General features: G+C 37.7%; 1 protein-coding gene across 3 annotated transcripts in view; it reads left to right on the top strand.

Annotated features, from left to right (window-relative positions):
* Nucleotides 1-23,391, top strand: part of FAT3 (FAT atypical cadherin 3) — a 756,780-nt gene that overhangs the window by 527,495 nt on the left and 205,894 nt on the right. For all 3 annotated transcript variants that reach the window (XM_056794533.1, XM_056794534.1, XM_007495043.3), the window contains exon 5: nucleotides 16,901-16,962. In XM_056794533.1, the coding sequence (XP_056650511.1) occupies nucleotides 16,901-16,962 (62 nt within the window). The remainder of the gene's footprint in view (nucleotides 1-16,900; nucleotides 16,963-23,391) is intronic.

Here is a 23,391-nt window from a genome sequence, read left to right as displayed (position 1 = left end):
TTTAGGATAGTGCCTGGCAAGAAGGAGGTGCCATGTAAATGTTTATTCTCTTCTATTTTCCCCTTTGTTTCTCCAGTGCTTCATGCAGTGTTTGGCATGTAGTAGGTAATTTTTAAATGTATAAAAGTATAAATATTAAAAGTATAAAATCAAAATTATATAATATCTAAAATATATTATATATAAACATAATATATTACAAATATATTATAAATATAAAATATATAAAATTAAAATTAAAAGTATAAAATTTTGACACTTCTTATCTGCTTCTATGCTCTAGAATCACAATGCCAAGTCCTACCCCACAGGGTTGTTGGGCAGCTATCATGAAATAATGTATAACTAGATCTTAGTGCAAATAACGAATCTCATGAAGTGATCTCATATATTTGATTTCATACTATTCAAAGTTATAATTATGTATAATAAAGATATTGGTTCCAACTGAAAGGAAATTAGACAATGTAGCTGCAAATAGTAGGATCACTTCCTCAGATGCATTGTTTGCAATCAGAACCTTGTTCTCTCTGAAACCTTTCAATATGTTTAAAATTCTATACACATGGCAGCTTTATTTGATCGTACTATTATTGTTGGTGTTATTGTCTTACAGTGATGAGTTAAGGGAAACTTTTGCCTTCTGTAGGGTAAGTGTTCAGCCACAAATTGAAGGCCTGGAGAAAATTACTGAATAGCTAGGATCCCTATGAAATAGAGTCACTTAATCATTTTGCCAAGTTACAAAGGTAAAGAAAATGATAAAGACTGTATGAACAAGGTGTAAACAAACCTGGTTTCTAGATTGTTCATGCTAGTATTTTTAAAACACTCTGATTTTATAGTTAGAAACTTCAGTTAAGATCTCCAAAATAGCTGTTTAAAAAGAAAAGTTGATGTTGCAGTTTTATGGACGACCTACAATTTCCGTGTAAAATGTTCTCCATTTTTGCCTCAAATGAAACTTAATTTTTTTTACCATAGCTAGCATTTCATGCTCAACATTTCAGCCCAGAATCGTTGTTCCCTTTAATGCCAAATGCCATTATTTGGATACAAAACAAGAAATATGGAATTTAGGGTGCTTCTTATTCACAGCCTCCTAAAAATATCAACATCTTAAATGTGTATTATTTGATTAATGCCCTAAAATTTCCTCCCTTGGAATTCATTCTCTTTCCCGCCCTGGACATAAATGTTCTCCTTTATTTGTGATAGTTAGGGAATATAGTAGTGACAGCCTTGGACTTGGATCCAAAAAGATCTGAGTTCAGATCTTCCCTTGGACCAATCTTCCTTTGCTAGCAGTATGACCTGGGATTTAATTTTTCTCAATTCCAGTTTCCTCTTCTTAAAAATTAGAACAATCATAGCACTTATCTCATAGGTTCTTGTGAAGATTAAATGAATCAATTTATTCAAAATGTTTTAAGCACTATATAAATTCTAGTTTATCATTATCATTGTTATTGTTCACTAATTACTTCTGAATTTTCTTTGTATCTGTGTTATTTGTCCTCAGCAGGTTTATTCTAGTAGGCATTTTCTGTGGTAACTGAAATCCCCTGAGTTATTCCTATGGGTGGATTATATCATTAGAACACTATATTATGTGAGAATTAAAATGAATATACTATAATTCAAGTATCATATTTATAAGATTTATTAAAATAGAAAAAAAACCTAGAGTTAAAAGGAAGCTAACTCACTTAAGCCATGAGAAAGAAAAGAGAAAGAGACAGAGGAAGAAGGAGTTACAGCAAACCAATCATGAAACCATGCAAAGGAGAGGAAGTAGGGAAAGGGATGCTGAGAGATACAAAAGGAATTCTGTAAATTATGTATCTAGTAATAATAAAAATATTATATTTTATGAGGTTTACTAAGGATCATTAACAATCAAGGAATAAAGAAAATACAAAATAAAAACCACATGCCCATGGCTGATTAGCCCATTCAAAATCCCCATGCTTAGCTCACTTATTACATCATTGCAATGGAAGAGCCAGTGGGAGGAGTTACTGCCAGTTAAATACCACTTGTGATCTCGCCAACTTGGGGAGTCTGGTGAGATTATAGGGAATTCTGGGAAATACCAAGGACTTCTGGGGATTGAAGTCTAGGGTTCAAAAATCTCCATTTTTACAGAACGTAGTTCAAAGTTTCAAGATTTTCCAACTATACTCTTATGCTTCCTCAGCACAAGGGTTCTTAATCTATTTACTTGTTTCTTTTACTATATCAATAATTATTTCAATATAATTAGTTTCTTTTGTCATCAAACATACTTTATATTTCATGTATTTAAAAACCATTATTCTGAGAAGGGATCCATAGACTCATCATCATGCCCATAGGATCCACGACATCCAAAAGATGAAGTACCCTTATGCTAGATTGAGAGAGGACGAGGTAGGTTTCCTAAAACTGTCATCTTGGTCGTCAAGTCAAAACTAAGGATGAGCTTGGTTTTCCTTCTGAATTGTTAATGGTGCTAAAAGCAAGATAATCAATCAGAACCCCTGAGTTTATAGGCATTCTTTGCTTCCCCCATCATGAGGAATGTCAAGGATGAGAGATGAGCACAATTCAGAACACGGCACTGATTACTCACAGCTGGACTACTTTTTCCACTGTGGTTTGGACCCAGCTTTGGGTCCTTTGTGACCAATGGCTATAGTCAAGAGAGGAGAGAATGAGGATGCTTTTTGGAAGCCAAGAAAGAAATCATATGCTTTTATTCTCATCAGCCCTTCTCTCTTCCATACTTCCACTTGTCTTTCTTCTTTCACCATGAAATTAAGGAGGAGGCTACAATTAGGTTAAGGGCCATAGATCTATCCCTCTGGGCACCTGGAAGGGGACCCCAGTAGTTTAGGGGATCCATCCAGTTTCTATGTCCATCAGTTAGGCTCCGCTACACCCAGGTCACCCTCTACGTGCCCAGGGATGAATGCTGGTCAATAACATCCTTACAGTTGTAGTTACCCACTTATATTTTTATAACTAAACTCAGCCCCCAATCGTCATGGAGAGTTATGTTTGAAACGGCTAAGGCTTTCAGCACTCCAAGTAACACTTGGAGAAAATGTGAATGTCATGGCAGTAGATTACACAGCTGCGACCCAGAACACCCACAGGGAGAGAAATCAGCGAAAATGATGCCATCCTTACAAGTATCACTTCTCTGACCATAACTGTACTTAGAGCATTCTGAGTTTTCTTTTGTTCAGGCTGTTTCCCGCGAGGTCATTACACTCCTCCTGTCATCACAACAGAAATAATAAAGCAGCCGTCTTTAAAGTAATTGCACAGTTCAAGCCGTCGTTCCTTTCCAACCCCCTCCTCTTTATTGAGTATCATTCACTTGGGACTGGCATAATTTCTCCCTAAATTGGGGGTTTGCACGTGTAATTACATAAAATGATATGTTTGTTTACATCTGAGTCAAATTCAAATGCTGGTCTGTGATTTATCTTTGAAATTCAATTTCATCATGTCAATCCCCAATTTATTACATTGAATGACTACACTGTTACCCACACCTGTGGCGATGTGAGAATGGTCTGGTTTTTGCCTCACGTGGTTTATTAATCAGACAGAGCCATTGTAGGGGGATTATTATTTCCATTTTCTCCAAGATAGCCACTTGATCAATCAGTCATTCAACAAGCAAATTTTAGGTGTCAGTGATATGCTAGTCCCAGAGGATAAGAAAACAAAAAAAAAAGGAAAGAAAGAAAAGAAACTCCTGTACTCAAAGAGCTGATATTTATTTGGTAGAATCAACATTGACATATATGCATAGACAGAAGAAATGTGTACACATTTTAAAAATAGCCATAAAATGGTTAAGGAGGGAGGGCACCAGCTAGTTGGGGGATCAAAACAAGCTGCATGGATAAGGTTGTGGTTTGAGCTACTTATTAAATGAGAGATTCTCTGATGCAGAGAATCATTGCATCCTGGGTATAGGAAACAAACAGATTAGAGACTGGAGGTGGAATTTTACATGTGAAAAATAAGCATTTTTTAAAGGATTTACCATCTGCCTAAGCTGAGAGTGGAGAAAAACAAAAAGAATCTTTGCCCTCAGGGAGTTTGTTTTCTAATCACAGAAACAGAGAAAAAGCCAGTTTCCTTGACTATTGTTGTTATTGTTCAATTGTTTTTGACTGTGACTGTGACCCCATTTGGGATTTTTTTTGGCAGAAATACTGGAGTGGTTTACTATTTCTTTTTTTCCTTTTAAAATGTTATTTTTAAATTTGTTTACATATTGATACAATTTTTAATAATTGTTTTCTGACAATTTGTGATGCATGTTCTCTCTCTCCCTCCTTCTCTCCCTTTCTTCCCTCCTCCCTAAATGGCAGGGGAAATGATCTAGGCTTTACCTGTGTTATCATACAATACATATTTTTGCATTCATCATCTTGTGAAAGAAGATGTACCATTTACTCTAGGGAAAAATTCATGGAGGAAATGAAGTGAAGAACTGCATGCTTCAATCTGTATTCAAACTGGCATTTCCTTCTAGAGCAGTAGGGAGCCTTGTTCATCTTCAGACTCTTGGAGTTGTCCTGGATCCTTGTATTGCTATGCTTAATTAATTCATGTACAGCTGATCATTGTACATTACTGCTGGGCTGTGTACAGTGTTCTCCTGATTCTGCTCACTTCATGTAAATCTTTCCAGGTTTTTTTTGTGATCATCTTGTTCATCATTTCTTCTAACACAATAGTATCCCATTGCAATCATATACCACAATTTGTTCAGCCATTCCCCAACTGATGGAAATCCCTCCAGTTTCCAGTTTTTTGCCACCACTAAAAGAGCTGCTCTAAATATTTTCATTCAAGTATATCCTTTCTGCCCATTTTTGATCTCTTTGGAATATAGACCTAGTAGTCATATGCTCGTCAAAGAGCTTCCATGGTTTGATTGTCCTTTGGACATCGTTCCCAATTGCTCTCCAGAATGATTGAATCAGTTCACAGCTCCACCACTAGTGTCATTTTCCCACATCCTCTCCAACATCTATCAATTATTTATTTCCCTTTTAAAAATTTTAACAGACTGATAGGTGGGGGGTGGTACCTAGATCGTTTGCCATTTCCTTCCCTATCTCCTCTTTTGGATGAGGAAATTGAAGCAAACAGGGTTAAATAAATTGCCCAGGAGCACACATCTAATTTTTGAGGATGGATTCAAATTCAGGAAAATTAGTCTTCCTGACTCCAAGTCTGGCATTCTATTCATCCCGCCACCTGGCTGGCTTGACCCTAGAGTACAAGAAAAGGGAATATAGAATGAGCTTGTGAAGAAAAATTAGGGTCACATCATGAAAGATTTTAATAGCACAACAGGGAAGTTTATATTTTATTCTTGAAGCAATGGAGCTAATGTAGTAAATTAAATAAGTCACTGACAAAGTCAGTTCTGGCTTAAGGCAATTCTCTTTGACCATTAATGTAGGAGGAACCACAAGAGAGAGAGACTTAAGGCAAGGAGACCAATTAGGAAGCCATTACATGATTTCCAAGAGGTGATAGAAATCTTTAGAAGAACTAAGGCAGTGCCCTTATGAGTAAAGAGAAGAGGTCAATGCAAGAATGTTGTGGAGCAAGAAAATGACATGATTTAGCAACCAAATGGATCTGTAGGGTGAGGGAGAGGCAGCAGTCAAGAATAAGGCTAAAGTTATGAACCAGGAAATTAGGACAATACTTTGATAGAGCTCCATCTGCCTGTTGTTACTAGTTTGCTACTAATATTTTTCTTTAGATATTATAATTTTACACTTATAATTTTTCACTTTCTGATTAAGAGATTGGGTTATTAACTCATTTTATTTCTGTCTGACTCTGTGACCCTGACTATGGACTGAAAACAATTCATAGAAATGTTCTGTCAGTGTGGCATTCTGTGAAAGCCCTGATATATTTGAGTGACTAAATGACTTTTGTATGTGTGTTCTCTTTTTAAATGTATTTTATATTTCATTTCTATAAGTATTTGAGCTTTTTAGCAAAAAAAAAAAATCCCCTGACAAATGTCATAAGACTTGTTGATGTCTAAAGTTTCATCTGGGGAACTAAGAGGCACAGTAGATCGAGCGCCAGATCTGAAGTTGGGAAGATCTGGATTCAAATATAACCTCAGACTTTTTCATAGCTGTGTGACCCTGGCAAGTTGCTTATCCCCATTTGTCTAGCCCTTGCTCTATTGTCTTAGCATCATTCCTAAGCCAGAAAGTAATGGTTTAAAAGTAAAGTTCCTTCTGCCTCTATAGGCCAGCGATGCCACTCTGTTCAATGAAACCATGGCATGTATACTAAATATAAGTAGCCATATATATATCCTAAACCACATTCCATTCGTTTGTATATTTTTCTCATTTGTTCTTTGTGTTTTGTTATTTATTTGTGTTGTTATTTTTATTTGTTAATTGTGTCATATCATTTGTTTATATATTATATATATGTATATTATTTGTTAATTGTGTTAACAATTAAACCTTGTAAGTATACTGTGGACACAAAAGGCCCTGGAAAGATGCTTTACAGAAATATTAGCCCCGCCTTGCCTGCTCTCCAAGTAGAGAGCAGAGGAGTATTAAAAACACAGCAGTTCTTAGATGTTAACTGAGCCTCCCAGTGGGTCCATGTCCAGCTAAAAGAGATAGGTACTTGGGAGTCTGCATTTCCACTCAGCCTTCTATTTCAAGCAACAACCCCAGATCTTTTCATTTACATCTTCCCTCACTGTTCATTGGCAGAAGCAAGACAGGGAGCATTGATTAAGTCCCTACTATAAGCTGGGCACCGTGCTAACTAACCACTAAGTATACAAAAACAAAGAACATGCCTTTCCCTCACTGAGTTGGCAATCTAGTGGAAGAAGTGAGCATGCACAAAATGGAGCTGAGAAAAGCTGAGAAGTTGCAGAATCAGGACTGAGTGGGAGCGTAGTACCTACACAAGAGCATGCTGATGAAGCTCCAAAATTCAGAAACAAAGGAGGAAGGGGAATGTAGTTTGGCCAGCCTGGGTCCTTGCTCCAAATGAAGATCATGGAGGAACTGAGCAATAGGAGACAGACATGGTAGAAGAATGTTGCAGGGTGAGAAGGGGACAGAGTTTAGTGGTTATTCCGTGAGGAAGCTGTCGTGGATAAAGTAAATGAGACGTGGTGGTAAATGTTTAGGAAATCAGATGCAAAGCCAAGAGCAAACCTATGATTCTTCCTTGTTTATTTGTGACCAGTGAAGAGGTGGAATGTAGACCAGGGCAGGCCAAATGTATGGGAGTTCCTCTCTACTTTTCTTGCAATCTTGCCACATCTGTCTTCCCATATCCGTGATCTTTAGTCTCTTTTTGTCTGGCCCTGGTCAGCTCCCACAAGGATTCTCATATGTATCACCCAGACTTTACCACTTTCCAGTGAGGACTAAGGACTGAAAACCAAAAGAGATGCTACAGCCAGCCTTACCAGCCTCATACACTGAATTCATCCTGCCGTGTACCATAGTATATAGCAAATTAGTAAATATTTGCCAAGGGTATCTAGGTGGCACAGTGGATAGAGTGCTGGGCCTGGAATTGGCCTCATCTTCCTGAGTTCAAATACAGCTTCAGACACTTACTAGCTGTAAGACCCTGAGCAAGTCACTTACCCCTGTTAGCCTTGCTTCCTTGAACTGCAAAAAGAAAATGGCAAACCACTCCATTATCTTTGTCAGGAAAAGCCCAAATGAGATCATGAAGAGTCAGATACAACTGAAAAATGACTGAACAAAGAGTTGTCATTGATATTGATATCAATGGCACCAGTTCATGATTGTTACCCATCCCCACCCCAAAATTCCAAATTAATTTTTGCCTCCTCTTTGGTTATATCTATTCAATCACAAAATACTGTCAGTTCTTCCTTTTTAAGAACTCTCCCATTCATTCCTTTCATTCTCACTATTACTAATCTAATTCAGGCGCTTAAATACTTCTTGTCTCCTTACTGTTGTTCTGTTTCCTGTTTTACTTCTTTTGCGCCCTCCAAATCCTGTTTATCCTGTACTCTGACACCAGATAAACAAAGCCTTGATTATGTCATCCCCAAGTTCGGAACCTTCAGGGACTCCATTAGCTGCAGGACTAAGTGTCTAACCTAGTACATACTCAGAAGGATGCACGTTTGAATCCCCGCTTACTTTCTAACACTATGCTGTGACCTGTGGCCCTCTCTGGGACTCAGTTTCCTCAACTATAAAATGGAAGTTTTGGGTTAGATGGCTTCTCTCAAGTCTTTTCCAGCTGGTTCCAGCCAAACTTGTCTCTCCATTACTGTGGGAGCTCACCTTTCCCCCCTGTTTCTCCACCTTTGATCATCTCATTTCTCCAGCCTGAAAAGCTTTCCTGCCTATAATTCAATCTCTCTCTATTCTACCCAAAATTAATGATATCGCCTCAAGTTTCAGATTATGAAAGCCAGTCCAATTCCCTCCTCTGAATTCATAGCTCTCATTGCCTATGCCATTCATTTGCCAACTAAGCCCTTTTCACCTTATGACATTTTTGCATTTTTACTTGGTGCTGTTGTTTAAATTATATTCATGCCTTAAGTTCCCAGCTGTATTGCAGGGACTCTGGTACGCTTTTCTAAAGCCAGTCATAAACATTTGTTGCTTGATTTGGAGCTGCATCTTATCCAGCTTATAGCAATAATAACGGTGGTAGTGGTGATAACGATAATAATTATAATAATAGCTAACATTTATTCAGGGCTTTGAGGGTTGCAAAGTGCTCTACAAATGTTCTTAGTAGGAACCAGGTAAAAGTGGATTTAAGAAAGGCAAGAAACTGTTAAGTTTCTTGAGGCTACGATTAAGAGGCATCATGATATTGTGCAAAGAATGTTGAATTTGAAGCAATGGATGTAGATTCAAATTCCAGTTCTTCTACTTGTTTCCTTTGCAACCCTGGCTTTAACCACTCCAGACCTCAGTTTCCTCATCTATAAAATGATAGGAGTTGACTTCTTCTAGCCAGCTCTCCCCAGTCGGCAGCATCGTGGAATTACATCAGTCTACTTAGCATTCCTGGCTCTGCTACTTATTTTTAATATTAAAATAGCTGTATTGATTTAGAACTTTGAACCCTAGAGACTATGTTTCCCACAATCCCCTTTTCCTTTTCCTGTTTGTGCATCTCCTTACCTGGCTGGGGTTTTAGAGTTTCTGTTTCCATCCACTTTCTCTGACAATCCACCTGGGATCTCTGTGGCCCTGACTAGGAAGGAGGGAGTTTTTTGGGTACGTGCTAGAGTTTTTTTTTAATTCCGCTTCGCTCTAAGTGGATTTTAATAAATAAAATTAAAATAATACTTGGAGTATTAAATATTAATTTTAATCTTTACACAGCCTTTTGAAGAATGGCTATCTACAACTTTTGTACACATACACAATGGTATGCTTTATCATAGATTTTTTTTAACCCTTATCTTCTGTCATAGAATCAACACTATGTATTGGTTCCAAGGCAGAAGAGAGGTAAGGGCTAGGCTTTGTGGCTTAAGTGACTTGTCCAGGGTCACACAGCTCAGATGCATGTGAGGCCAGATTTGAACCCCAGAACTCTTATCTCCAGGCCTGACTCTCTGGCCATTGTGCCACCTAGCTGGCCTCATGAGGTGGGTTTTTTTATAAAAAATTTATCAAATGAATGAATGTATGAGAAGGGAAGTAACTCTTTAGGCCAATCATAAGAGTATGGACAAATTTTGTCTTGCTCTAAGGGAAAGAATGAGTCTACCCTACTTTAGGTTAGACATAGTCAGGTGTTCCCTGGAAGTTCCGCCATGGTAAAGTAGTCACAACTTGTAAAGTTTGGTGTTTATGTTTTTTTTTAAACATTTGTTCCATTGTCTCTTTGAATTTTAATCAGCATTGATATCATTTGGGACATAAAGGACTAGATCAATACTTCTTTTTATCCCTCTTGCTTTAATTGAGTCAATGTGGCACAGATAGACACCATCTGAGGCAGACAGCTTACACTGATGACTGGAACTCTGTGATGCAGGAAAGGGTCAGTGAGAAAGAATGATGGTGCCTTTGCCCAGGGCTATGATTGCAACTTAACATACCTTGAGAGCCACAGTTCTGAGCACACAGAGAACAGAAGGGCCAGAGTGACCTTCTCAGAAAGTTCAGAGAAAATACAACTGCATTATTTGCAAGATAAAAACTAAAATAAATATCCATACTAGAAATAAGAGCAAATTCTCCTTGATTATGAGGATGATTATAAAATTTGCAACTAGTCCCTGACTCATAGGATCAGATCATAGTTGAAAGAGACCTTTGAGGCTATTTAGCCTAGCCTTTCATTTTTTTTAAGGCAAATGGGATTTAAGTGACTTGCCCAGGGTCACATAGCTAGGAAGTATCTGAGGTCAAATTTGAACCCAACTCCTGTCTCCAGGCTTGTCACTCTATCTACTCTTCCACCTAGCTGCTCCTCTAGCCCTTCCTTTTACAAATGTAGCTCAGAGAGGTTATGTGCTGTGCCCAGGCTTACACAGTATCAGAAGGATTTAAATCAAGGTCTTTCTGAATCTAAGTTTTACAGTCCATCCACCACTTCCTGCAGTTCTAAAATCTTTGTGCAAAATATAAATCTAGCTGGCACATCAAGTAAGATTTTCTGCTTCCTCCTGAGGGCAAGTGACAATTGATTAGTTACTTTGGAGAAGAAAAAAGTGCCCTTAGGCACTTGGGAAGTGGGGGGGGGGGTGACTCTAGGAAAAGTGAAAGTTTGTTACTTCCTGACAGAATTTTCTGAGTCCTATCAAGTCTCTCTTGGCACATTTTTTTTTCAGTTTTTTCTTTCCTTTTTTTCCCCTCTCTATTTGCTTTCAAACTGAAATGGAAGGAGGTAGAACCTGGCAAGAAGAAAACCTAAACAAGTTTGCCCACCTTCAGGCAGGGAGCAAAAAGCACTGGGCTCTTCCCACACCTCTGCTCAATTTGAGGACTGCCCCAGACTTGGCAGCAAGCAAAGATCCCTTTCCCTGTAGGCTGATAATTAAGTGAAACATATATTCTGGCTGAGGGCACAATGAAGATGGACTAGGAAGGCATTCCATTTTCTTTTTTGCACTTGGGAACCCAGGTGGTCCTCCCAGTTACACACCTGTGCTTAAGGAAATAAATAAACTTGCTGAAGAATTACCTTGAGAATGAATTAGGAAAGGAAGCTTAACTCTTCCCAGAGCAATGAGCAATGCCCCCAGTGGGCTTTAGAATGAATGATTCAGTGTGAAAGGAACTTGAAATGATCTGAGTTTCCTCAGGGTGTCTGAGGGCAAAGGTCTTTCTGTCTTTTGTGTCTGGAAAAACAGCAGGCTAAGGCTGGAATTACAACAGCCTTCTTAAAGAAGTCAACTGCCCCTCTGCTATTGATAGCATCCATAGAGCAAGGAGTCCTCATTTCCATGGTATCCACTTTAAATAAAATGGCTCCATTGAGGAGGTGGTGAGAATGTGTGAAACCCATTCCTCTAGCCCTACTTTGAGGGCAAGTAAAAGAAAAAAGAAAAGAAAAAACATGGGTGGTGAACCACAGGATATTGCCAGATTCAAGTGCTGATATCTGGAGGGACCTGATTGACAGTAGAGACACTCACTGATATGAGGCCGTGTCTTAGAGTGAGAAAATACCAGGAGTCAGAAAGTCAGAAAAAAAAGAAAAAAGTCAGAAAAAAAAGAGTCAGAAAACCTGAGCTCAAATCCAAAATCCTTAGTGAATTCATACTAGGACTGAAATCTTCACTACTTGCTTCACAGAACATCAAGGGATAACATATTTCTTAAACTACAAAAACACCATGAAATATACACTATTATTGTTATTTGCTGAACTCATGAGACTTTTTTATGTGAGTATCCAACCAAGACTGCCCTGGGCTCTCTTCTTTCTCCTAATACACCATCTTGCTTGGTGAGCTCATCAGTTCTCATATCAGCTATCACTTCTATGCTGATAAACCTCAGATCTACTAACCTGAACCCTTAACTAGCACCTCATTTTCATCCAGTTTCATATCTCCACATGCCTATTGGACATCTCAGCAAGTCCAAAACTTCTCATTATTTGTCTCCCCAAACTCTTTTCTCATCCCGACTTTCTATGGTGTTGATAACACTATCCTCCGTGGGATTATTACCCTTTCCTCCTCACTTTTTTTTATTCTGCCCTGAAATTCTATGCCAAGTGCTATTGATTGTACCTTTGAACATCTCTTGCATACTTCTCCTCTCTTCTTTTATTTTATATTTTCATTTCATTTTTTTTATTCTGCCCTGAAATTCTGTGCCAAATGCTATTGATTGTACCTTTGAACATCTCTTGCATACTTCTCCTCTCTTCTTTTATTTTATATTTTCATTTCATTTTTTTTTATTCTGCCTTGAAATTCTGGGCCAAATTCTACTGATTGTACCTTTGAACATCTCTTCCATATTTCTCCTCTCTTCTTTTATATTTTCATTTCATTTTTTTAAACCCTTATCTTCTCTCTTAGCATCAATTCTGTGTATTGGTTCCAAGACAGAAGGTCTGGCTCTCAATCCACTGAGCTACCCAGCTTCTCTCTTTTAACACAGCGTCCTTCCTGGTATAGGCCCTCATCACCTTTTACCTGGACTTTTGCAGTGATCTTCTCTTAGTCTGGTTGGTCTCCCTGCTTCAAATCCCTCTCCACTGTAGATTATCCTCTACTTATCTATTAGTGTGATCTTTATAAGGCAGATTGATCAGGTTATTCTCATTCCATTCACTTCTTATCTCCAGGATCAAACACAGAATCCTCTGTTGGGCTTTTAAATCTAGAGGATGTTGGAGCCAGCTCCTACCAGCTTGTGAGAACCCATTGTCAAAGTCTAAGTATGAGCATTTATAACTCCCACATGGCCAGATTACTATCCCTTCCCATTTCTGCCTCTGACCTTTCCTGACTTCCTTCACATCTCAGCTCAAATCACACCTTCTTTGGAGGCCTTTCCCGGGCCCTCTCGATTCTCAGTGACTTCCCTCTGAGATGACCTCCATTTTATCTTGTATATATCTTTTTTTTAATTTTTATTTAGTCAATTTAGAATATTTTTCCTTGGTTACAAGTCATGTTCTTTCCCTCCCCTCCCCCCAATTCCTCCCATAGCTGATGCTCAATTCCACTGGGTTTTACAAGTGTCCTTGATCAAAACCTATTTCCAAATTGCTATCTTTTCACTAGGGTGCTCCTTTAGAGTCTATATCCTATCTTGTATACATCTTATATGTACTGAGCTCTTTCCATGTCATCTACCCCATTAGACTGTGATCTCCTTGAGAGTAAGGACTGCTTCTCTTTGTATCCCCGGCACTTAGCACCATGTCTGACCTTTGGGAAATATTTAATAAATATCTGATGACTTAAAATAGTCCGATTTGTCCCTGTTCTCTGCTTTTCTGAATGCTCTCCCCGACCCTGCTGCTATTTTACATTCTTTCTCCTGATGTTCTATTCTTTGTCTGTAAAGATTCCAAGTCACACACTCCATGCCCTGTTTAAAATCTTGGGCAATATTGAAAAAGCAAAACTAGAAAGAAACAGAAGAAATGGAGTTGTTGTTTTTTTAAAGTCACCCTACCAGTTCTCTGTACTCAAGCATCACATTCCATTGCCTTCTGAGCATTTCCACAAGCTGTCTACCATCACTAGAAAATCTTTCCTTCTCCTATCAGCCTCTTCCTTTTGAGTTTAGCATAATGCCAACCCTCCCATTAAGTCTTCCATGATCCAATTAAAAATTATATCTTTGGAGGGAACTGGGTTGCTCAGTGGATTGAGAGCCAGGCTTAAGAGACAGGAGGTCTTGGGTTCAAATCTAGCCTCAGACACTTCCTAGCTGTGAGACCCTAATCAAATCATTGATGTTCCATTGCCTAGCCCTTACACAGAATTGATTCTATTATAGAAAATTAAAAGTTATTTAAAAAATTACTTTCCCTACACCTGCCAGTTATCTTAGACTTATTCATGTTTATATTAGATTCTACTCCATGGCTGAACGCCATCCCCATAGAATGTAAACACTATTGAGGGGAAAGATTATTTTCATTTTTGTCTTTATATTTCTGGTACCTAGCACAGTATCTTTTTCTTAATATAATTTTGTTGATTAATTAAGACAATTTTCCATGTTCACATGAATCACATTCTTTCCCTTTCCTCCTTCCATCCCCCTCCCATAGCCAATGTGCAATTCCACTGGGTTTTATACGTGTCATCAATCAAGACCTATTTCCATAGTATTGAGGTTTGCAATAGGATGATTATTTAGGGTCCATATCCCCAATCATATCCCCATTGACTCACATGCAGTTGTTTTTCTTCTGTGTTTCTATCCCACAGTTCTTCCTCTGAATGTGGATAGCTTTCTTTCTCATAAGTTCCTCTGGATTGTCCTGGGTCATTGCATTGCTACTAATGGAGAAGTCCATTACATTCAGTTGTACCACAGTGTATCAGTCTCTGTGTACAATGTTCTCCCGGTTCTGCTCCTTTTGCTCTGCATCAGTTCCTGGAGGTTGTTCCAGTCTCCATGGAATTCCTCCACTTTATTATTCCTTTGAGCACAATAGGATTCCATCACCAACATATACCACAGTTTGTTCAGCCATTCCCCAATTGAAGGGCATCCCCTCATTTTCCAATTTTTGACACCACAAAGAGCATAGCTATGAATATTTTTGTACAAGTCTTTTTCCTTATTATCTCTTTGGGGTACCCAGCAGTGCTATGGCTGGATCAAAGGGCAGACAGTCTTTTAAAGCCCTTTGGGCATAGTTCTGAATCCCAGCACAGTTACCTTAATGTTTGTTTGACTGAGTTTATTTGCAGTTCTTAGGGCACATTGCCTACTTTAATAACAAAGTCACTTCTTACAATATCCCCTCTAGAGACTGACTTCTTTTGGCTAGGAAACATCCCTTGATGGAAAGTTCTTCACTATTTTCCAGCCATGCAAAAATGCTTCACTCTGATGCTGTTAAGATTGTGTCTAAATCACTTTTTAATCTTTTTTCTCTGCCATTTTGTAGATTCACAGCACCATCAGTTGCTTTGCTCAGGTTTAATAATAACTCGGGACCAAAACTCTTCAAACCTATTTTGAGCAATCCCATTGGCAGCTCTCTAAATTTCTATTGCTTCCACTCATGAGGGCTCTTCTTCCCCAATCCTTTACAACACTTGGCAACATCATCTGCTCCTTACACTCAAGGCAGAAGTTTTAAATCAGTTAAGCTGTTTCTCTATAGCAGTAGGTAAATTAATAATGAAAATGATGATGATGATATTAGCCATTATTTAAGTAGAATTATTAAAATTTGCAAAGTACTTTGCCAGTGTTGCTTCATTTGATCCTCAAATAACCTGTATGATATGTGTGATTATTATCTCCATTTTAGCAATTAGGGAACTGAGACACAAAGTTTTAAGTATCTTGCCTGGCAAGTAAGTGTCTGAAATATGATTCAAACTCAGGACTTTCTGATTCTAAATCCTCTGCACTTACGAGTTCTATTCTCTGGAAAATAACAGTTATTATTCCCTCATATTTCTCCAAATGTCCTCTACTTTTCCTCATTATGCCACCTATTCTTCTTCCATTCCCTCCCGATATACTTGCATCTGTCTCTGGACCAGCACCCTCGGAAGTCCTGTGTTCTTCAGTTTCTCCTCTTCCTGTCCCCAGGATATCCAGCAGCAACCCCTACTTCCATCTACCAAAGACAAAGGCATGAAACTAGAGAAGGAGCTCCTCTGTGTGGATACCTGACAAACAAAAGCCGTACATTTCACATATTTCACTAGTAAAACATTTGGCCCAGAACTAGTTTGATATATCATTTTCCAGACCTTGCCTGTGGGAAAAATTGGGTTTTCACTGTCAATCAAGGAAACAACCTTTAATGTATTCCCCTCTTCAGAGATTTGGTTTAAGGAAGAAATGGAATGTAAATTTGACCTCTTAATTGCTACTCAAAAATAATAAAGTAGTCAAGACAAATTGGTGGGGTAACAGGAGGCAGGGGGAAAGTGGTCTTATAGGCTATTTTTTTTCTTCTCCTCATTTCCTTCCTTTATAAAATACTCACCAAGGTTATTTATTTATGAAAAAATAATACTGTTTAAAATACTGTTTAAAAAAATACTGTTTAAAGATATATGGATCTTTTCCTCATAGAAGTTACCCTTGTGTTAAGACTCAAACACACAAAGCAAATTGATAAAATAACAGTATGAGATCTTCAGTGTATGATAGCGATTTCATTTGAAATCATTATACAAGTAGTTATTACAGAAATAACCTTCTTTGTCAAGCCTAACAACAACAACAACAAAAAAGATCATGGAGCCATCTGAAAGTTAAATAAGAAAGTGCTGTATCTCTAGAATCTAATCAGCATCCACAACCTATTAATTGTTCAAGAACTCTAACTAAAAATCTTTAATGAGGTTCTTACAGTAGAATTTCAGTCATATGCAAATGAATCATTGAAACTCATTATAACAAAAACAATGGTTCTTTAGTGAGTTTGTGCTTTCACTGTAGTAATTACAATGCCTTCACTGTATAAACTGAATTGAAATAAATTTTAAAGTTTTCTTCATACATTTTATTTTTGTTCTGCAGAATCCTTTTTGAAGAAATCTGATTACCATCTAGTATTTGAGAGTGATTGTTCTCCCTTGGTTTGCATTCCCCAAAACTGACATTGTCTCCCATCCTCAGTAAAATTCTTGTTTAATGCCATTAAGTCTTTAAAATGAAATATTCTCATTTTTACACAGGTTTGATTACTACCACTTCGAGGAAATTGGATCGAGAACAGCAGGCAGAACATTTTCTAGAGGTAAGCTCCCAAGATGGAACTTACATTCATTAAAATGGACTTTTGTTGAAACTCGAGCCTTCATCACAACCCAGAATCTTAATAGAATTCAACTGTGAGCCTCAGACAATAAGGATATGTCCCCTGAGCTAACAGGTTCTGAACTTGGAGATCTGAACCTGCTAACTATTGTTTTGCTTCTCCAAAAAGTTTCCAGTGTGAACAACAAGGGAATAAAAATAGCCTCCTGCTCTTTAGTAACAATAATCCCATTTATTAACAACTTGGCCTTTATTTTAGGCTAAAGCTGAAAACAACCCTCAGAAACATGTTACCATAATTCATGTTGCCCATTTTTATGAAGAAAGAAAGCAAAAGTTTTATGAATAGAGTTAATTTTACATTATTTATGTATGGTGTGCATTCTATATGGGAGCAGATAGATATTTGTGCATTGTTTTAGCCTGTTATTCCATTTCCTTTAAGAGAGACAGAGAGGAGATAGGCAAGAGAGACAGAGACAGGCAGGCAGAGGGGAGAGAGGAGGGTCAGAAAGAGAGAGAAAGAAATGCTAATAATAATAATAATAATAGCATTTTAAGGTTTGCAAAGCATTTTACATGCAATACCTCATTTGGTCTTCACCATAACTCCATGAGATAGATGCTGCAATTATCCCCATTTTACAAAGGAGGAAACTGAGGCTAATGGATCTTAAGTGGTTTGCCTGGGATCTTACAGCTAATAAGTTTCTGACATGGGATTTTGAATTCGGATCTTTTTTGAGTTCAAACCCAACAGTGTATCCACTGTACCATCTAGCTGCTTAAGTGATTCATGTCTTTGAGGACTGTTCCTGGAAACATAAAGTATACATACTACATAATTTATTAAGATTTGCACAATAAGAATGTAAAAGCATTACTTTTGTCAAAGAAATATAATAACAGTGTGCTTTACAAAATATGTTCACATCTATTTTCTCAGTCACATGAAAGTGCTTTATAAGTATGCTGTACTGTCATTATTTTGCATTGGTGGCTTAAAGTTTTGTTGATATCTGTGGAAAACACTGTGATTTTAATCTACTCAAGATATAATGGGCCCATAGTATATGAAACCATAGGTAAAATATACAAATTATATAAATATTTATGTATAAATATATATTATATAAAGAATAGGGCCTAGAAAGCAAGCATATGTCAAGGCTCCATAACGTTTCCATCCATCAATGTTAATGCCTCTAAAATTTTACATTTGCTTCTGGGAGCCAAATTCTTTCTAGGGAGCTATGTTTGTCAACTAAATTCTTAAAAATCATTGTAAACTGGCAAGCACAAATGTTTTTCCAATTTGTCAATGTCATTCCTAAAATGTGGTCCCCTGTACTGAACACCATACTCCAGATGTCATACTTGAGGAGAAATCTTCCAACAGTGTTCTTCAAAATTCAGAGTATTTTTTAATGCCTCCTGTATCTCAATACCATGATGAGTGGCCATTTATCAACAAGCATTTATTTAGTGCCTACTATGTGCCAAGTACTGGGGATACTAATTCCCTCTCTCCCCCAAAATATGACCACTGTTCTCAAGGACCTCAGAGCTTAACGGGGAAGACACCATGCCAACAATTATGTCTAAGTAAGATATACTCAGGATAAATCATTATAATCAAGAGAGAGAAAACAGTAGCATTAGGGGACATTGTAGAAGAGAACATTTTAGCTGAGATTTAAAGGATTCTAGGAAGACCAAGACATAGAGATAAAGAGAGAGAAGAACCACAGCTCCCAATTCTTAGATGTTTACAATGTAATGGTTAGATGTAACAACAGGTGTTTGCTTGTCTTTTGAAATATACCCATTTTTTCCAAAATAATAACATTTTATATAATATTTGTATTACAGTTTAATTCATAAGGCAGATCTCAAGTTCCCCCAGAGAGGACATTCAGTTGATGTGTTGGACAACCAATCCTAAGCTAGAAAAGAGAATATTTCTTTGTTCGAGGGTATGGGCAGAAACACTTATCATTGAATAACCCTGAAAGAAGTGTGTCATAAAACATCAAATGTAATTAATTTAAGTCCATAAAATAAATCACAATGTGTGGAAATGGACCTCAAAGACAGAGAGAGCCACATGTACCTGCAGCAGTTATGGTGGCATGGTGAATGGAATGCTGACACTGGAGTAGGAAGACCTGTCTTCCTTGGTTCAAATCTGACCAAAGAGCTACTAGCCATGTGACCATGGGAAGGAAAGTCATTTAACCTTAGTGTAAATTGAGCTGGAGAAGGAAATGGAGATCCACTCCACTATCTTTGCCAAGAAAACCCCAACTGCAGTCATGAAGAGTTGAACATGACTGAGGGGGGAAAACAAACACACAACCAATCTGGAAAAGAATCTCCTCTAGAATATCCCTGAGAAAAGGCCACCTAGCCCCGGATTAAGGATGTCCAGTTTGTCTTTCTGGCTATTATGTCACATGGATGATTATTATTGAACTTTCTGTCACTTAAATCCTCCATCATTTTCCCATGTGTCCTTGATGAGTGGCCAGTGCTTCACCACTGGTCATACTCTGACCAGGAGGAATGTTATTCATTCTGAAATAAAAGCAACTCAGAATATTTTGGAAGCTACATTGAAAAAAGTTCTGTTAGTTTCTTTATTCCTTAAGTGGCCTTTCATAAATGTATGTGGGAAAGTAATTAACTACCATTTTAAATATCTGAACATGTGACTATAAAAATTTGGATTCTTGCAGCAATCAGGTTGCTTCAGAAGGGTACAAACATAACCACAAGGTCGATATAGGTTGGGAATCTCAGAATAAGCTTATAATTTAAGGACTTCTAATCTAAGATTAGGCAGTTTAACTGGTACAGTGGATAGAGAGCTGGGCTTGAAGTCAGCCATATGCATTTTCCTGAATTCAAATCTGCCCTTAGATTTTTACCAGTTGTGACATTTAACCCTGTTTGCCTCAGTTGCTTAATCTGTAGACCAAGTTGGAGAAGGAAATGGCAAACAAGTCCAGTATCATTGCCAAGAAAACCCATATGGGTTATGAAGAGTCAAATACAACCAAAATGACTACATGACAACAACCACCACCACCTAAGAATGATTACATGAGAATGAGAGTCGAAAGGTGGAACTAAGCTTAAACTTAGTAATTCATCATTTTGAAGAAGTAGAAATAAGACAAAGTAAACAATCTAAATTTAAGGCAGGATCAAGGTTCCAGGACATCAGTCTGGGAAGGGCCAGAGAAAAAAACAGAAGAAATTAAAAAACAAAAACAGGGGCCAATGAGTAGAAGTCCTCCTGGGTACGTGAGTTGCTATCAAGGACTGTAATCTTGGAGTCCTGTCAATCAGTTTCAAGAACCAGGCATCAAAGAACTAAGAAGGGAGGATAGAAACTGAGTCACCAAGATCAGAGCATGAATAGTCAGCAAGAATATGAGATCGGTTCCTTGCCTTCCCCCTTTTCTAAAAATGGATTAACCCTAGAACAAAGGTCATCTGGTGAAGCTATGAATGCATTCTCTGAGTAATGATTCTAAATGCATAAAATAATTAAGATTTTTCCTAAAGGAAACCAACTATTTGGAATGAAGTCATTATTAAAAAGAATAATAATAATAAAGTCCACAGACCTCAGGTTAAAAAAGTCTTGCGTAGAGTTTGAGGTGGAATGAAGCTTAAATTAGAGCTTAAAGTATCCTTTCCAGGGCTAATGAAATGTGGAAGTGGAGGTCTTGCAGAGCGCTTAGTTCTGTGGCATTCATTGCTGACATGCATTTTTTCTATAACCTGAAGTATGTTGTACAGTCCATACATATTATTATTTTCTATCTACCAGACACTATCAAAAATGCCTCTAAAGGTTTTATCCTCAGAATATATTAATAGGAAATAATTAAAAATAACTTTAATTCATGTTAAACAATTGAAACCCAAAACACTGTGGGCATAGTTGTCTTCCTTTGTCCATTCTTGGATTATTTCTCTCATAGCTTAACTCTCTTCCCATTATTTTTCCCTCTCTGAAGCATGTAGAGAAGGCAGATTCAACTTGCCAAATAAAAAAATTACCATGTTGACAGTACAGATTGAAGCTCTTGTGTGGTACACAAATTTTTGTAATGCTCATGAAACCCTTAGTGAAGTTGTTCGCGCTTGGTGTGTATAATTAACCTCCTGGGGAGTCCTTAATTGCCAAGATAACCCTGTGCTCCCACTCTGCTTATCTTAACCTTCTGGCTTTATTTCATACCTCTTCTCTCCAGTAAAGTTTCTATACTTTTTCAGAAAAGCACAACTGACTTCTCTTTGAAAAGAAAGATTGGAAACTGACCTAGCAGGCACACATCATACAAGAGAAAATTAACACCTTTTGTATTATTTGTTGTTTCCCTAACAGGTGCCATAATTGTATGCCTAGAGCAGTTTCCACATAAATTGCTTCAGAATATTTATCTTGGCCATATGTAGAATGCAAAGTGCCATCCTTACTGTGACAGTTTGTTTCTGGCCCCTAACAATGGAGAGAGGGTGTTTTTATTAGAATGGCAGTATTTTGCTGTTCCTGGCTAAAGAGCCAGCAGTTGTAGGAAAGACCCATTAGCAAATTTCTAATTAGGCATGACCCTTCTACTTGGTGGAACTCAAGACTCTGCCACGTTTGTGGGGCAATAGATGAAAATATTGACTCAGCCTCCTTTCTTTTCAGATAGATGCAAAAAAAAGTCTATATCATTCAGATATATTATCCAGGCAGACACTGATGAATGTAATGATGGTGGAATACTAATTTGAAGCAACAAATGGTTAGAGTGGATAATATGAAATAAACAGGACTATAATTAATGAATTTGCTAATTATTTTGTGCTGCTGGAACATTAGCTCTGCTTTGGCCTTTATCCTGACACTGATATAATTTAGTCTTAGCTTAAAATAAATGTAGCCATATAGACATTTGTCTAATGCCTAGTCCAGCTGGTATGCTTTAACGTACATACATAACGTACTCCAATGTTCTAACTGTAGTGAGATAAATATCATTTTTTTTTAAGGTTTTGAGTTTCCGTGAATTCTTAAGGTGCCTTAACAGGTGGCCTCCATCACTCTTCTGGGAGCATTACAATCAGACATTCATTATTGGGGATGGATAACAGGAATTGAGATTCTGAGCTTTTTGGCAGCCAGTTCAGAAGTTTAGAAGTTCAGAAATTTAAATTTCCATGAGGCAGAATTACAGCATCTCAAAATTGGCAGGGACGACACAGGCCCCTTAGTCCAATCTATATCTAAAAAAATGGTCATCAAGGGGTGGGATGTGATTCAATTGGGCTATTAAGGCACTGTTCTTGGGGCAGGTTTGTGACCTAGGGCATAGAGTGCCAGGCACAAAATCTGGACTCAAACTCTTCTTTGCTGTGTTTCCCTAGCATTTAACCCTAGTTTCTAGACCTTGCCATTTTTCTCCTTTGGAACCAATACTTGTATCAATTCTAGACAAGAAGGTAAATGGTTTTTGTTTGTTTTTTAATACATTTTTAATAGCTCAGTGGGTGACTCAGTGGATTGAGAGCCAGTCCTAGAGATGGGAGGTCCTAGGTTCAAATTTGACCCCAGACACTTCCCAGCTGTGTGACCCTGGGCAAGTCACTTAACCCCCATTGCCTAGCCCTTACCAGTCTTCTGCCTTAGAATCAATTCTAAAATAGAAGGTAAGGGGTATTAAAAAATACATTATGCTCACTTGTGGGGACAAAATGAAAAATAGTTCAATTTGGCTACTAAGGCACTGTTCTTGGGGCAGGTTGGTGACCCAGTGGATAGAGTGCTAGGTCCAGAATCAAGAGAACCTGAGTTCAAATCTGAACTCAAACTCTTGTTTGCTGTGTTTCCCTATCACTTAACTCTAATTTCTAGCCCTTACTATTCTTCTACTTTGGAACCAATACTTGTAGCAATTCTAGACAGAAAGTAAATTTTTTTTTTAAGTCATGCTCATTTCTGGGGACAGAATGAAAAATAGTTCCCACTTTAAAGAAATAACTTGGAGAAACATGAAAATCTTCCAAGAAGTAGTAGTATTTTAGGCAGTGTAGTGGATAGAGTGCTAGACCTGGAATCAAAATGATTTTTTTTCCTGAGTTCAAATCTTGCCCCAGGCACTTACTGTGTGACTCTGGATAAATCACTTAACCCTTTTTGCTTCAGTTTTCTATATCTGTAAAACGAGCAGAGAAGGAAAGGGCAAACCACTGCAGTATCTTTGCCAAGAAAACTCCAAATAGGGTCATGAAGGGTTGAACACAATTGAACAATAAAAACAACCTTTTAAGGACCACTGGGGACTCAGTAGTCACATCTGCTTTTCTTATATACCCTAGAATGTAGTTCATTTGATCTTCTCAACAA

The sequence above is a fragment of the Monodelphis domestica genome, chromosome 4, assembly GCF_027887165.1.
Source record: "Monodelphis domestica isolate mMonDom1 chromosome 4, mMonDom1.pri, whole genome shotgun sequence".
Classification (NCBI taxonomy): domain Eukaryota; kingdom Metazoa; phylum Chordata; class Mammalia; order Didelphimorphia; family Didelphidae; genus Monodelphis; species Monodelphis domestica.
The sequence above is the reverse complement of the archived record's forward strand: the minus strand, read 5'-3'. Positions and strand labels throughout refer to the sequence as shown.